Source organism: Daldinia caldariorum (assembly GCF_022478825.1).
Source record: "Daldinia caldariorum strain CBS 122874 unplaced genomic scaffold F4812scaffold_10, whole genome shotgun sequence".
Classification (NCBI taxonomy): Eukaryota; Fungi; Ascomycota; class Sordariomycetes; order Xylariales; family Hypoxylaceae; genus Daldinia; species Daldinia caldariorum.
Window position 1 is genome coordinate 406244 of NW_025953046.1, and position 15556 is coordinate 421799.

General features: G+C 48.8%; 4 protein-coding genes across 4 annotated transcripts; 2 read left to right on the forward strand and 2 right to left on the reverse strand.

Annotated features, from left to right (window-relative positions):
* Positions 1-460: 460 nt before the first annotated feature.
* Positions 461-3332, forward strand: F4812DRAFT_431221 (sodium/hydrogen exchanger). Its single transcript, XM_047934419.1, has 5 exons — positions 461-891; positions 997-1026; positions 1153-1299; positions 1359-2018; positions 2076-3332. The coding sequence occupies exons 1-5, from the start codon at positions 852-854 to the stop codon at positions 3200-3202; spliced, it is 2004 nt and encodes a 667-aa protein (XP_047789420.1). The 5' UTR covers positions 461-851; the 3' UTR covers positions 3203-3332.
* A 790-nt stretch (positions 3333-4122) lies between these two features.
* Positions 4123-7434, forward strand: F4812DRAFT_451439 (uncharacterized protein; the record flags this gene model as incomplete). Its single annotated transcript, XM_047936209.1, has 3 exons — positions 4123-5050; positions 5104-5201; positions 5251-7434. 3 exons carry the CDS (start codon positions 4123-4125, stop codon positions 7432-7434), a joined length of 3210 nt encoding a protein of 1069 aa, XP_047789421.1.
* Positions 7435-8559: 1125 nt separating this feature from the next.
* On the reverse strand, positions 8560-10387 carry F4812DRAFT_431246 (amino acid permease/ SLC12A domain-containing protein). The gene is made up of 5 exons (XM_047934420.1): positions 10198-10387; positions 9985-10112; positions 9707-9888; positions 9574-9615; positions 8560-9512 (listed from the first exon to the last, which is right to left on the reverse strand). Exons 1-5 carry the CDS (start codon positions 10276-10278, stop codon positions 8668-8670), a joined length of 1278 nt encoding a protein of 425 aa, XP_047789422.1. The 5' UTR covers positions 10279-10387; the 3' UTR covers positions 8560-8667.
* A 1648-nt stretch (positions 10388-12035) lies between these two features.
* Positions 12036-15305, reverse strand: F4812DRAFT_459954 (ARM repeat-containing protein; the record flags this gene model as incomplete). Its single annotated transcript, XM_047937634.1, has 2 exons — positions 12036-15158; positions 15261-15305. 2 exons carry the CDS (start codon positions 15303-15305, stop codon positions 12036-12038), a joined length of 3168 nt encoding a protein of 1055 aa, XP_047789423.1.
* Between the last annotated feature and the right edge of the window lie 251 nt (positions 15306-15556).

The following is a 15556-nucleotide window of genomic DNA, read 5'->3' on the forward strand; positions in this document are numbered from 1 at the left end:
TTTGAAGCCAGACTCTGCTTGGTTTAGTCGCTGCGTCGCAACTCCTCTTCAATATCTCGAAAAGGTTGAAGAACAATTGAAGTTAACACCTGCCGTGTATCAGGTACGTGTCTACCATTGGTGCAGAGGGTACCTACAGGTAACCCAGGCACTTAGGCCAGGTACCTAAGGTATTCGTGTTACTGTTGTTTTATTAGGTATTTCATTACCTAGGTACCTCCTAGGTAGCCTTGTAGAAGACCCAATGTGCCATGTAAAATCTAACTGTTGTCCCTGAATTTGTGACTGCTTTAAGTTAAAATGGTACAATACAGCGGGGTTAGAAGCACTACCGAGAGGTACCGACAGCCCTGGAGGTACCTACGCTAATCAAGATTATTGGTATAAAAGAGGTATTGTTATAACAGGAGTTAGCTTCAAAGTCCGTTCCTACTCCAGGCTTCAGCTCGGTTTAGGTAAGTGAATATTTATTGGAGGTGGGTCAAGCCTACAGGCATACTGTATCCTACATGTACAATACCACATTAGGTACATATTTTGCGGTAGTGCGGCGCAATCAGCGATCAGCGATCAGTAGCCAGGAATAGTAGAAGGTGCAAGCTGTCGATTTCAACTTCTCACATCAATTAAGCGCAATAACCCGAATTTGACTTCGGCTCGTCCTCATATTTTATCGCATCCCATCACATCGCATCGTATCGCATCGAACCGAAGCCACCAGGTCCCTCGACGTTTCATGCGCTGGCACGCCCGATTCTTAGTGCTCAATTTGGAGCAAGAAGGTTATATCCAACTGAAGCATCAACACCCGACTTGAAGTCCTTGAAGTCCTTGAAGTCTTTGTCGCGATCATGTTGGCAGAAATCGCCAGCTCCATTATGGAGCTCGCTCGTACGTCAACCAAGTCAAGCCCCATCGCCAAATCATTCAGCTACCTAATATATATGTATATATATATATATGCCTATAACTTTACCTAACTATAATTCCCTCTAGGACGAGACGACGAAGAGACGGATCCCGATGGTATGATATTATTACCTAATTGTGCTGTTCGCAACTCTTGGCTTGTAGCTCGTAGCTCGTAGCTCGTAGCTCGCGCGGCTTCGAGTCGTATATCTCGCGACCTCATGATCTAACAGCTTATCACAGAAGCCGACTCGGGACAAAAGGAAATATTTGCGTCATGGGCCTTATTCATATTGATCATGCTCCTCATTATTGCCTTCTTTACCAGCTACATATTACAGCAGAAGAAGGTCCAAGCTGTTCACGAAACAGTAATCTCTATCTTTGCCGGTTGGTTACAGAATGGGATGGGAGTGAGGAACAAGATGAAGCTGACTCTAGATAAACAGGAATGACTGTAGGCTTAATTCTTAGAGTGAGCACCGGCCATTCTATCCGACAACTCGTCAGCTTCGACTACCAAATCTTCTTCAACTTATTATTACCGCCCATCATCCTAAACTCCGGATATGAGTTACACCAAGCCAATTTCTTTCGAAACATTGGCACCATCCTTACCTTCGCCTTCGCTGGGACTTTCTTGTCTGCCGTAGTAATTGGCCTGCTGTTATGGCTGTATACTCGAATACCGCTCGAAGGCCTCGAGATGAGTTTTGTTGATGCCATCTCCGTCGGTGCAACGTTATCTGCTACAGACCCGGTCACGATCCTGGCCATTTTCAATACCTATAAAGTCGATCCAAAACTGTATACTGTTATTTTTGGCGAGTCTATCTTGAACGATGCTATTGCGATTGTCATTTTCGAGACCGCGCAGAAGTACAGTAGCGATTCTGCAGGCACGTATGGATTTCTGAGTTTCCTCGAAGGTGTGGGCATCTTCTTGCTCATCTTCTTTGGTAGCTTGTTCATCGGGGTTTTGGTTGGCGTTGGCACTGCGCTTGCTTTGAAGTTCACCTATATCAGGAGGTACCCTCAAATCGAGACTTGCTTGATCGTGCTGATCGCATATGCAAGCTACTTCTTTTCCCAAGCAGTAAAGATGTCAGGTATGTCCCAAATTTCATATCCTATTCCATTTAGAGGTGACATCTAATTCCTAATAGGTATCGTGTCTCTGCTGTTCTGTGGTATTACTCTTAAGCATTATGCATACTTCAACATGTCACGGCGGACACAGCTTAGCACCAAGTACTTTTTCCAAATACTCGCCCAGCTATCCGAAAATTTCATCTTCATCTATCTAGGACTGTCGTTATTCACGGATAATGACCTCCAGTTTCAACCGCCCCTGATAATTGTCACCATCGTCGCCGTTTGTGCCGCGCGATGGGTAGCAGTATTTCCGTTGTCTAGGGCTATCAATTGGTTTCACCGTTATCGGGCGCGTCGTCGGGGCAAGGAGGTCAACGATGAACTTCCATATAGCTACCAGGCGATGCTATTCTGGGCCGGTCTACGAGGAGCGGTCGGTGTAGCGCTGGCTGCTTTATTAACCGGGAAAAACTCGTATGCATTGAAAGCCACTGTGCTTGTTGTGGTAGTGCTCACTGTGATCATCTTTGGTGGCACTACGGCGCGAATGTTGGAGATATTAGGTATCAGAACGGGCGTTGTAGAAGAAGTTGACAGCGACGACGAATTCGACATCGAAGCCGCACCATCAGGCTCTTATTATAAAAGGTCTGGGACCGGAATCGGGTACAATCCCCGGCAGAGAAATGGGTCGGTGCGTCTTGATCGGGTGGATTCTGGGAGACTCCAGCAGCCGGCGGGACCAGAACGAGGAAGTTATGTATCAGGCCATCGTTCACCGTCTTTCCCAACGTCACGTGCCACGAGTTCAAGCCGTAAAGGTTCTCGGCAAGCTGGTGATGAAGTTGAACGAGCAGATCTCTTAGGGCGCAGTGGTAATGTGACCGACTCAGATCTTGGGAGCGATATTGATACATCGGATCTCCCGCCCCCAGCCCGTAAAGCACCGCGCAGCCCAATTCTTACGCCTAGCGGGACGTCAGAAGAGGAAGGCGTCTTTTCATACCCAACTTCAGGTCACAGAGACGCAGCACCTATTTCTACAAGGGCGGCTATTAAACAATTACTTACCGCTCAGGACCCCCAGGCTCTGTTTAGGCAGTTAGACGAGGACTACATCAAGCCTAAACTGCTTCTCGACGGAGGTAACGGGGGTTCAAGCGGTGGGAGAGGGAATGGTGATGGGGACTCGGAATAAGCCAATTGAAAGGGCCAAAATTTAAAGGAGGTACAATACATGGGATCTCCACGCGTGAATGAACAGTGTAATACATATAATATGTAGACCAGAGTGGTAGTGTTTTGAACATGATAAACTATTACCGTAATTATATTAGGTACCTATTTAAATTGTTACCTAGTAAGATTCGTTGGTTTACCTCTGGTAACTTGTGCCTGGCGTTGTACCTAGGTACCTAGAGGTAGGTACTACATCAGGTACCTGATGGATGGATGCATTATGAGGCTGTGAGGTAGCAGTGGTTGGCTACTGTGGTAGTGGGTCCTATTCTAAACTTAGTCATATCTAATCCGTACGGATTACTACCTAATGTATATTTTCGTTATCGGGTTATGCATTTATACTGAGGTTTCTCACTCCGTACCCCCTCAGGGGATCTGGTGGGGACGATTACGGGGACGATTTACAGGTGGCACAGGCTTGTTACGAAACAACTAGACAAATGGGAAAAGGGACCGACTTTATGGATTACCTACAACCCCTAAGGTACTGGTAACTGCGGTACAGTTTTAGTGCACCACGTCTACCTCTAGGTAAGTTCACCACCTGGCACGTTTTAACCCGTATTGAACTCTACCTAATACCTAATACTAACAACACAAAGCGTTTCCTAGGACATCATTTTTCCAAGGTTGTATCTACGCGAATAGATACACCCTCTAACTAAACTAACTAGACTAATAACTATTCGCTTGTCTGTTTAGATATGCGTGCGTTATAGCTGCAAGGCGCATGCTAATCTTCCTCGATGCCACAAACGTGAAGAACCCCCCGAACGTGCCAACCCTTTACCGACTTCCACCTCGTCTACCCATCATCCCCCCCCCCTCCCGTCTCCTATCCCCTTAAGCGATATACACCTCCCTGAACCGAATAGTATGGCTTCGTATAGCAATACAATGCCAATGGCAGCGCCTCGTCCTGGCCAACAGGCCGCTTATGGCGCGCCAATGCAAAGCCATGCTCAAATACCTATACATGGACATCCCGCTCCTGCTGGTACCTTTGCTCCCGGTACTAAGATTCAAGTCGGCAATCATAGAGTGGTGATTCAGAAATACCTATCCGAAGGTGGATTTGCACATGTGTATCTCGTCAAGTTACCACGCCCCGTCGATGGAACCGACCTGGCTGTGTTGAAGAGGGTTGCTGTGCCGGATAAGGAGACTCTTCGTGGGATGCGGACCGAGGTTGAGACGATGAAGCGGCTTAAGGGGCACCAAACAATTGTTACATATATCGATTCGCACGCATCTGAGCTCAAGGGCGGCAGTGGATATGAAGTCTTCCTCCTGATGGAATACTGTAATGGCGGGGGGCTGATCGACTTTATGAATACCCGGTTACAGCACCGTCTTACCGAACCCGAGATCTTAAATATTTTCTCCGATGTTGCGGAGGGTGTCGCTTGTATGCATTATCTCAAGCCTCCTTTATTACACCGAGACTTGAAAGTCGAGAACGTCCTCATCACCGTAAATGGAGCCAAGAGGAAGTTTAAGCTATGTGATTTTGGTTCAGCTGCCCCTCCGAGACCTGCGCCGCAAACTGTCGCAGAGTGCCGCATGATAGACGAGGATATCCAAAGACATACTACATTACAGTACAGGAGTCCGGAGATGATTGATGTCTACCGGAAACAGCCGATAGATGAGAAATCGGATATATGGGCTCTGGGAGTTCTCCTCTATAAGCTCTGTTATTATACTACGCCATTTGAGGAGCAAGGGCAGCTTGCCATCTTGAACGCGAGCTTCAGATTTCCTAATTACCCGATATTCTCCGATAGGTTAAAGCAATTGATCGGTAAGGCGTGCAATCCACTACTGGGATTTTTATACTAAGCAAATATCATGAAGCATCCATGCTGCGGGAAGATCTACGATCTCGACCAAATATTTACCAAGTGCTCCGAGAAAGCTGTCGGATGCAAGGGCGTGAAGTACCTATACATGATGTACGTCTGATTTCCCGGGTTTCGTAATATTGATCTAACATTATTCCAGATATATTCTCAGCCATCTCATTTAGAGGCTAAGAGAAACGAGAATCAAATAACTGCTGGCAAAGACCCTAGGGGAACTCCAGGTATAGGTGCTGTGTACTCACCACCACAGCAACCACAAACCCAAGCAATCCCAGAGATCACACCCATGAGGCGTGGTAGACCAACAGTTTCCAACCAGTCCGTCCCAACACAGGCGGCCAAGCCAAGCCCGTCTCCAGCGAGGATCACAAGTGGTGATCCATTTGCTGCACTTGACACTAAAACGGGACCCGGTGCCGACGCAGATGAGCTATCCTCTAGGTTTCCGACACTTGATCAATTCGCTCTCCTACACGATCAAGGGACGAAGTTCGACTTTGATAGTCCAATATCTCCCGCAGATCCACAAAAGCATCTAAGCCAGCGTGTTGCCGCTCAACTAGCGGAAGAAGCATTCATTAAACCTCAAGCCACAGTAGGGACGATCCCAACAGGTCAAAGGCAATCGACGGATCTGAGCCGAGTGAAGTCAGTAGCAGCTGTAACGGACTTAAGAAGATTATCGCCTCCGCCTGGCTCGGTCAACAAGCCTAGTCCGGCACCACCCAAACAGCCAGTGGAGATGAGTCGTGCCTCAGCCATAATATCTAGTAATCCTGAGCTCCAGGCTATTTCTTCCCCTCCGCCGCAAACACCTCAAGATATTCCAAACAGACCGGCCATGGTCTCGACCGGAACTATGACTAGTACCCCTCCCCCTGAAAGACAAACCCGAGATTACCCCCCGATCCATCGATTCCCTTCGGCAGACCAGCACAGCCCATCGAGTTTGCCTAGACAGCAGGAGCCCATAGGTACTGGCCTGAAACGCCCGGATATAAGTTATGCGCTCCGACCTACTCCAACGCCACGCATTGACTCCATCCAACCTTCACCAGGGCATGCTCGACACTCATCTTCATCCCGCCCATCTCTAGAAAGCGGCCGACCCAGTGCTGAACAACTCGAATTCCTATCTAAAACTTCTGTTACTGGAGGACGTCCTAGGCCCGCTAGTACTTATCTTGAATCTGATATGGACTACCTTCGCGAACGGGAGGCAGCCCCAAGGCCACTTCGCTCTCCTAGCTATTCGCCAAATCTACTTGGAAATTCCTCATCACCCAGACTAGAGCCCCAGGATGATACAACAATAGAGTCAAATGTAGACTTCCTCAGGTCGATGGAGGATTCCGATGGGAAAAAGAAGGAAAAGGTTACAAAGCAACATACGAAGCGCTCGAGTTTGACTTCCTTGTCCGGCACCAAAAATATCCTAGCTGGGAGGTTTGGCGATGCTTTTAAACGATTTGAGAGTAACCCTTCGGGATCGGGTGCGCGTACACCATCCCCACTCAAGGATATGGAGCGTCACGATCTGACCCCTATTGCGGGATCGGAGGCAACCGATGGTCGTAGTGATGATGGACATCTTGGTGAGGCTGAATTGACACCAGAAATGCGACGAGAGCTTGAGCTCCAGGCTCTTGCGGAAGAGGAGCGGAGGGTGGAGGCCGCAGCTGCTGAATATAAGCAGCGGATGGCTTCCCGGGATGCCGGTGGTCCATCGGGCCCGCTCCCCAAGAGTATCGGTGGTGTTTCCCGAGCTGTAAGCATACAGAACCGCGTGCAAAATCTCCTAGACGAGTCGCAGAAGTCCTCCCAGCAGGTACAGCGCACAGCATCAGGCTACGGCAAGTTCTCAGACGCAGCTGTAGCTAAAGGTCGCGTGGAAAAACAAGTTCCTGAAGTCCCCCCGAAAAACTTCACTGGTGGACGAGGCACTACTCCACTCAAGCCTGTCCCTACGTCGACCGATCCATCTGCCGCCGCTCGAGGCCGCGCTCAGCCCGATCCCAGCTCTCCTGTTAAACCAACCCTTCCGCCTAAGCCTACGCATCTCAACAAACTGCCCACAGGAAACGCCCGTGCTCGATCACCGCCAAAAGCTGCGCCGTCACAACAGCCTCCAGGCCCCGCTCACCGTGCTTCTTCCGAGTACCTCGCGGGCGTAGGGTTACCCGGCCGGCCCATCCTTGATATGTCTTTCAAGGAGAAGGAGGACTACATCCAAGACTTTGCCAAGAGATACCCAAGCCTTAGTTCTATCGAGATGGTTGAACGAGACCTGGATGCCGAGGTGGAAAATAGGGGGAGAAGGTAAGAGGTATGAAACAACAAGGGAGCTCTAGGTTTAGAAATTAGATATGAATGAGCTAGGAAGACGCGTCTTGCCTTATGTTTGTTACTTGTACCTACTCACTTACCCACTTATGTATGTTTGACCGACCGTTTGTGTTGTGAGGTGTAGGGGGTGTCCTAGCGTTGAAGAGGTGGCATTTATTCTTGCCCACCTCACTTACTGTGTCAGTGGCAACACCTCGGCAGAGAGAGATTTAGAAGTGGAAAGGCGTTTACAGAAAGGGTAATTGAATAGTATCCGCGATTTTACGGGATGTTTAATTCACGAGCGGCATATAACACTCTGTTTCTAAGGGTTGAGGTTACCTACCTACCTCTAATATTTTGAAATCAACTACGGATTTCCGAGGGCTAATTAAGATATAACTAAATCACAACTGAAATCCGTCTCATATCGCGTTTAAATGCCTTCCTGTTATTCAAATTCAAAATACAAAAAGATAAATCGAATCCGCTTCTCATTAACCTTGCCTGCCTTATATTATTGCATTAGGTACCTCTATCCGAAGCTATCCTGTCCTAAACTCTCAATCAACGCAACGATGCTGGGATGTTCGTGTCAAGAAAAATCAAGCTAGTAGTACTCTCTAGAATGTTGCGAGGTGTATTCTCGGACACCTATCTGGAGTTACAGGCGTTGCATTTGCCTTCACTCTATAAGTTGATCAGGGCACAACAACTACCATAAGAACACTGTAGAGCTATACCACATACGCTAGGTACCTAAGGTAAGTACCTAAGATATCTAGGTTGACATTATATACCTATCAGGGGTAATATGAGATAATAATATAATACGATATCTCATAGTCATGACACGCCGAATCCCATCAGCAGACCTACCCCAAACACCACCACCAACGCTCAAAGGAGGGCTCTGAAGATGCGGAAAGGCAGGTTAAGCCACGTCTTTTCTTCCATGATCATATTCTCCTCCTCTGCCTCCAAGGGGCGAGCTCCAGCCGTCAGGTCAATGTCGTTGAGCTTAACCCACATCTGCCTCCAGCTACCTGACCATATCTTCCAGAACACATACAGCACAATAACTATTGGCGCCGCGAGGTACTTCTGAAAGAACACTGCAGCTTCTGGGTGCGAGTCGGGGGCGGGCTAACAACCGAACAAGTTAATTGTGGTGTTCCCTACATCTCGACGGGAGAAGGAAAAGAAGAAAAAAAGGGGGAGAGAGGGGGGGTTATATGGGAAACTGATAAGTTGAGCTTACATAAAGGCCGTTATAGAAAGTTGCAATCAGACAGATAATATTGAGGGTCAGGCCGATGACGCTACCCCAGATTCCGAGGGGCGGCCTATAGGGGATCTCGCTCAGACTACGTCCCTGCTTCTTCCAAGCCAATCGGAACCGGATGTGGGCGAGGCAGCACGATCCCCACACGAATAAGTACGACAGCCCCGAGAGAGAGAGAAGCCAGTCGAACACGTCTAGCCCGTTCGATGCCACGCCGACGTAGCCTAAAAGCCCGAACGCGAGTTGGACTACGACGCAGTACAAGGGCCGGCCGGCTTTGTCGACGTACGCGAGGAACCGGGGCGCCATGCCCCGCTCGGCCATCGCCTGCATCGTACGGGTCGAGCCGAAGGTGCACGAGTTAGCGACGCTGATGACGGAAACGGTGATCACCACGTTGAAGATCGACGGCAAGACGGCGATGCCGGCGTCCTGGATGGCCAGGACGAACGGGGAGTAGCTCGAGTTGAAGCCTGTCGACTGCTCCAGGCGGCCGTCGTTGGAAGGCAGTATCAGGCCGAGGATGAAGAGGTTGACGATGTAGAAGAAGGCAATGCGGAAGAAGACCTGTTTCGAGGCCATGGGGATCGCGCGTCGGGGATCGACCGATTCGGCAGCTGCGAGGCCAACTAGTTCGGTGCCGCCGAAAGCGAAGGCCGCTACGACGAAGACCCCGGCGAAGCCGTTGAAGCCGTTTCTGAAAGCCCCCGGGTCGTACCAGTACTTGGCGCCTATATAACCTCTATCGCCAACTCCGCCGCAGTTTATTACGATACCCAATATGATAAAACCTACGCCACCGAGTTAGTGAAGGTATAGCTGAGCCGGGCTGATAATCGCCATTATACGAACCCGTGCAGGCCGCGATTTTGACCATACTAAGGATGAATTCAACTATTGATTGTACCCGTTAGCTGTTAGGTAGTAAGTGCCATATGATGAATTCTTTTCGATCCTACAGCCTCAGCCTTTGCCTCTGCCTTACCTTCGCCGTAGCCCCGCACGCCAAATACCTGGATCAGGGCCAAGATGACGAGGAACACGGTGACCCAGATCGCTATGTTGAGGTCGCTCCGCCAGAATTCGATGGTCATGCCGGCCGCGATCAGCTCGAAGGGCAGGACCGTGAGCCATGCGATCGCGTAGTTCCACCCCGTAGCAAAGCCCCTATAATACGGAATCCCCAATTGTTAGAAAAGAGGGGGGAAAAAAGAGAGGGGGGGGCGGGGGCGGATTGCGAGACGAAGATCATTGTATATTTACCAGGCCGGGTCGACGAATCTCACGACGTAGGTGTAGAACGCCCCGTTGACGGGATACATGACTGCTAGCTCGGCGAGAGCCTGCATGGTGAACAGCAGCATTATGCCGACGATGAGGTAGCCGATAACCTGAATTTACTGTGTGGTTAGCGTGAGGTATACAGGTAGCGGTATAATCCGCAGTCCCCGGAGATGTCAAGAATGACAGACATACCAAGGAAGCCGGTCCTCCGTGGTATAGAGCACTCCCCGACCCGATGAACAAACCCGCTCCAATGGCACCACCTATCGGCATCAACGTCGCATTAGCGAGCCCCCCAACTCCGAAGGGCAATGATTCTCCCCAGGTTAGGTTAGGTTAGGTTAGGTAGGAAAGCCCTTACCGATTGCTATCATCTGCATGTGGCGGTTCCTCAGATCCGTGCGAAGCTGTCGGGCTTGGGTGACTATGCCGACCTCCTCGTCATGTCCTCCCCTTCCGGCCGCGTAGGGACGCGGGCTAGCTACTACATGATCACCTGTGACTTCCTTCTCGGTATCCTCTGACATGTTCGCGACTATTGGACGGTTCCTCTCTAGGTACGCTCTACGGCTCAGTCCATCGGTCTGTTGGTAGGTAGATGTAGATAGATACCGAGCGCGCGCCTTCTCGGAAGATACGGGGGAGGAAGAGGAGAGGAAGAATGACCGAAAAAAAAAGCTAGGTATGACAATTGAGAGCGGGATATTCCAGGGTCCTTCTATCTGCTGGTCTAGACCCCTTGCTATATAGGATAAGGCGGAATCCTGATGGAGCTGAGGGAAGGCCTAGCTGCATTTATCACTCTACTTAGTTGATTACATGGGGGATGTATTGTACAGTATCTAATGTAACACTATAGATAAAGCTTAACACTTCTACCACGCTCCTACTACGGTATTGCAAGATTAGGTACCTACCTAAGGTATCTGAAGGAGGGCATCGATTAGGAACTGTAACCCTATTCCCTGTCCATAATTATGAACTAGGGCAGGCTGGCTAGAAGGTCTGCCATACGTATATCTATCAGGTAAAGGAGGTATCAATAAAGGTAAGGACAGCCCGCGACTAGGTAGGTACCTAGAAAGGATTTTTTTTCTAGCTCTCTGTCAGATTGGTTACGCCTGCAAGACTAGTCGACTCACGGTGGCTTCGACAATAACGTGTTTGTCACGGCTGATTACATATATTAATTCCCGTCGACGAACCAGGCTTGGCCGAGGCAAGATCTCATGGGAGCAACTTCTTGCAGAGGCACAATCCATCCATTCGATTAAACTATCAAGTTCTCTTCTGCTTTGAGCGTGGCACATGGGGAACCCCGGCTTACATGGCTATATGTATTTGGCCAATACCTCTCAATCAGGCCATGTCAAAGCTGTGCGACAGTTCACCTTTCATAGTGCCTACCTACCTGGTAGAGATATAATATAAGAAACCCCTCATTTTCAGCGGTGTTTATCTAAAGGATTCTTCTTCCTACCCTGCGGCTCTTCTGAAATAAACCGGTAATTATTGATATATATGATTATCCAAGGATTGTTTTCGAATACTAATATCAAGTGAACTAAAGGTAGGTAATTAACCTAAGTAAGGTGCCTTGGTAGGTTAGCTAAGGTTAGGTAGCTTCACTCATCAATTTATTTTCTACTGCGACAATGCTGGACGTCTGGCTGAGTAAACACCGTTATCAGGCCGTGGTGCCGGTTTATATTTTTTAGGTAAATACCGCTGCTGCGACCTATGCTTGGCCCCCAAGATGGAACAACAGCTTCGGCGATGGATTGCTGTCCAGTGGCGTCCGTACATGCAGTAGGAAATCTAATCGTACTTCATCGAATAGATGTTGAGCATTCAAACAGCGCCAAGCACCCCTTGCCGCGTCACCTAATACACCCTACGACGATATAAATAATGCCTACGGCGTATTCACAATACTTCATACCATAGAGGATGCAGCTAGCTGCTTAACATTAGATCTATTTCATAGCTTTTAACTCATGCCTATGACCTAACCTACGCTGCTACGTATATTACAGATTAACAAAAGTAACCCCAGGCAAAACAGGCTTTTCCATTGGCTCTACCATCCCTCGCTCATACATCGAGAGCCACACGGCATCAGGATCTACTGCCTCCAACGCAGCCTTAGCCTCGCGATTGGTGGGTAGTGTGTCCGCCAGCAACAGGAGTATCTGATCGAATATGTCGGCATCAATCTGAACAAACGACACGACGGCGACGAGAAGCTCCTGCACCGCCTCCCAAGTCTGCGCAGCCTGGGTGAATCTGCCTAGGCCCGCGCCCGGCACGGCCTCGACAGCCTTGCTCGGCTCCTTGCCCGGTATGAGTATATCGCGGTCGTGCTTGTCGTCGCGATTCGCTCTGGTTCTAGCTTTTCCTTTATTTCTCGACTGCGTCGCGTCTGCCTTTACTTTCCTGCACCACCCGCCGAGCCTATCCCACCATTCCGTTTTGATCCTCGTGTTGAGGAAATCGCCGGCACTCGCGCAGAGCGAAGCTAGCGCTTTGCAGGCAGAGATCACGACGAACGGTTCTGAGTCGTATAATCTCTCCACTAGAACGGGCCAGACTGAGTTGACAAGGGGTAAGAATGCCTCCTCGTCAGGTGAGAGCGCCGGGCACACAGTAGTTAGCAGATCTAAGAGTGACTTCCGTAGCGTTGGTGAGGGCGACGTGAGGTAATGCTGCGTTAGGTCGGTTATTCGGGTGAGAATCTTGAATGTGGGTGTTTTGGGTGGTGGGGGTTTTTCGACTTCGGTGCTGGGTTCTTCTTCGTCTTCATTAGCGTCAGACGCGGCCGAACTTGTCTCTTTCCAGGGGCGTTCTGGATGAGGCTCGATCGTTTCGTGCCCGAGTTCCTCGAGTCGATGTTTTTCTTGTCTTTCTATCCGGCTGGAGAGGATATCGCAAAGGTTATCGATCGTAGCAATTCCTTGTGAAGCTTTCTTGTGGCTCTGGGCCGATGACTTTACTTCATCTACAAGTAAATGATCGGAGTGTGTCCCTTGCTGTACTACTTCCGCGAGGACACTAAACAAGCTTTCTGCAAATAAAGGGTATCCGTGGTAGTTGTCGAGAGCCGCGAAGATCGAAGAGATCACGTCGTCAAGATATGGTATTAATTTCGGACCAGTAAGTTTTATCATCATTCGTAAAACTTGGGTCGACGCAGGGGAGATATCAAAAGTATTCAAACGTAAGGATACCGAGTTAACCATATAATCAACATTCTCAATGATCAGATCTGTGACATTAGAATATCCGCATGCCGCGGCAATGCTATTGAGACTGATGATCGCATGATCCCGTAACTTGGGCACCCCAGAACCCAAAAATGTTGTGATAGGGTACAGCACGTCAATGAGCTCCGGGCGAAAGCTTTCTTTCATCCTAGAAGCCGCAAAAGTGGTAACTTCTAAAGCCAGAGCTTGTAGTCGCCAGTCAACTTCTTCTGCCTCTGCCTGGGAATCTAGGACCGCGACAGAGAAAGAGTAGAGTTCTTGAAAAATAGGCTCAGTCTCATCTGTTATACCATTTGCGGAGCTTAAGTCAAGGAAGTCATCTAGGTCAGAGGGCTGAGATAAGCTCGACTTGATCAGCTCGAAGGTTAACCAATACGAGACAACCTGGCTAGGCCCCGTAGAGTCGCGAACGTAAGCCAGTAAATCATCAGCCAGTTTACCTTGCTGAGAGATTGATCCAACTTTCGAGATAAATTCGAGGAGCGCCGTTCGCGTAGACCTTTCTGTTTCTTGTGCAATGAGTATTGGCGGGAAGTTATCGGACCCATCCCGCCTAACCACATCCATGTTTAACTCAATAGCATCTGAAGCAAGCTCCGACATGCCACTTGATTTCGATGCTAGGACAAGTGCGGTGGTACTATCCCTCAGCGAGGCAGCTAGCGAGTCTTCTAAAATGGACGAGTCAATCTGAAGCGTTGTGATAAAATGCTGACCTTTGATGAGGTTCCGAATCTCTTGTTGTTTGATCCTATCATCGCTGGATTGCACTATCCGAGGAAGGCTTGTAACCCAGTTGTATACTGTAGTCTTGATCGTGTCTCCGAGTTCCGGGTGAATCCTAGCTAGGTCAGTTAGGCTCGTTTCGAAGAAGGATTTCTCCTTTTCTTCATTTGCTAGTATCATAGCGCTCTCGACAAGTATGGATGCGCATTCCGCAAGAGATTCATGGCATTCGTCTAAAAGGCTGATGCATAATTTTTCTAGGGCGACCCGTATGTCGTCAGAATCGGCATTCCGCAGCTTCAGCACGCTCGCAAGAGCAAGTTTTACCTTGGATACGGTTGCTCTTAACCATGATGGTGATAGGACTTTGCCCTCGCTCGCGGTTTCGCTGTCTCCTGTTGCTTGCTTCTGTATTATGCCCATAACCTTTATATCTCCTAGCACCCTAGTGAGTATATCTTTCAGGGCATTGATACCGCCAACCAAGACTCTTCTCTGATGCTTATATGCCGCAGGTGGTGTAAGTAGCCTGCTGAGAGATGATACTATTCCAGGGAGAAAAGTAGCCAAGGCAGTTTGGTCTCTGATTGCGACTAGGAGGGCATCTAGCGCTCTTAACCCCTCAAGTCTGATGTCTGGAGTTTTGCCATCCGTAATACTATCTAGTATAACAGTGACGGCATGCCCCAAGGCGGGTATCGCATTTGCCTCTACTAATGCAGCTGCTCCGGTAACTGAGGAACCAGTGGCTTTAATCAACTCGGCTAACACCTTGAGTGCTTCTAGTTCCGTCTCCTCTGGAATTTGATCTGTCCTTTCTTGGCCGGGAACACCGCCAACAACGAAGGTAAGAAATATGAGGAGCTGTTGGGAAAGCTCAGTAGGAATCTTGGCTCTCCATCCATAATGAATTAATGTCCGCAGGCATCTGATGGTCAACTCTGTTAACCGGATAGGATATTCCTGCTGGTGCCGCAGAATATTAGAGAGTGGGAAAAAGATGTAATCTGCAAGCTTTTCATCCAAAACAGTTTCGTCGGTAGATGTTTGACGATCAAGAATTGCAGAGAGGTCTTCGACCACATTGATTAACTCCCTAGCATTAGCTCTCTTGTCAGATGCACGGACGGTTAGATTGTTGATGGCGACGCATCGTGGTTTGAGCTATCTTAGAGTTAGTAATGAACATCCTATTTTTTATTTTTTATTTTTTATTTCTATTTTTATTTTCTGGAAGTACTTAAATAAGGGAAAGGATGGTCGAACCTCTTTGAAAAAATCATTCCTAGCAGTCGAGGAATTACTAGTCATCTTGAGATTCCTTCGTCATTTTTAATTGTAAACTCATCAGTCATTTGCGAAACGGCGCGATGACTTTCACGAGGTACCTTAGGTTAGGTAAGGTTAGGTACCTCCCATGATAGAATTGAGGTAAGTGATGACGAACCGTGAACGAGCCCGGCCCCACGGCCCAAGGTGCTTTAAGTTAGGTACCTGGTACTTAACACCTCTTTCAGTAGATATATGCCTTTATCCATACTGTCCTTATTCTGTCCTATTCA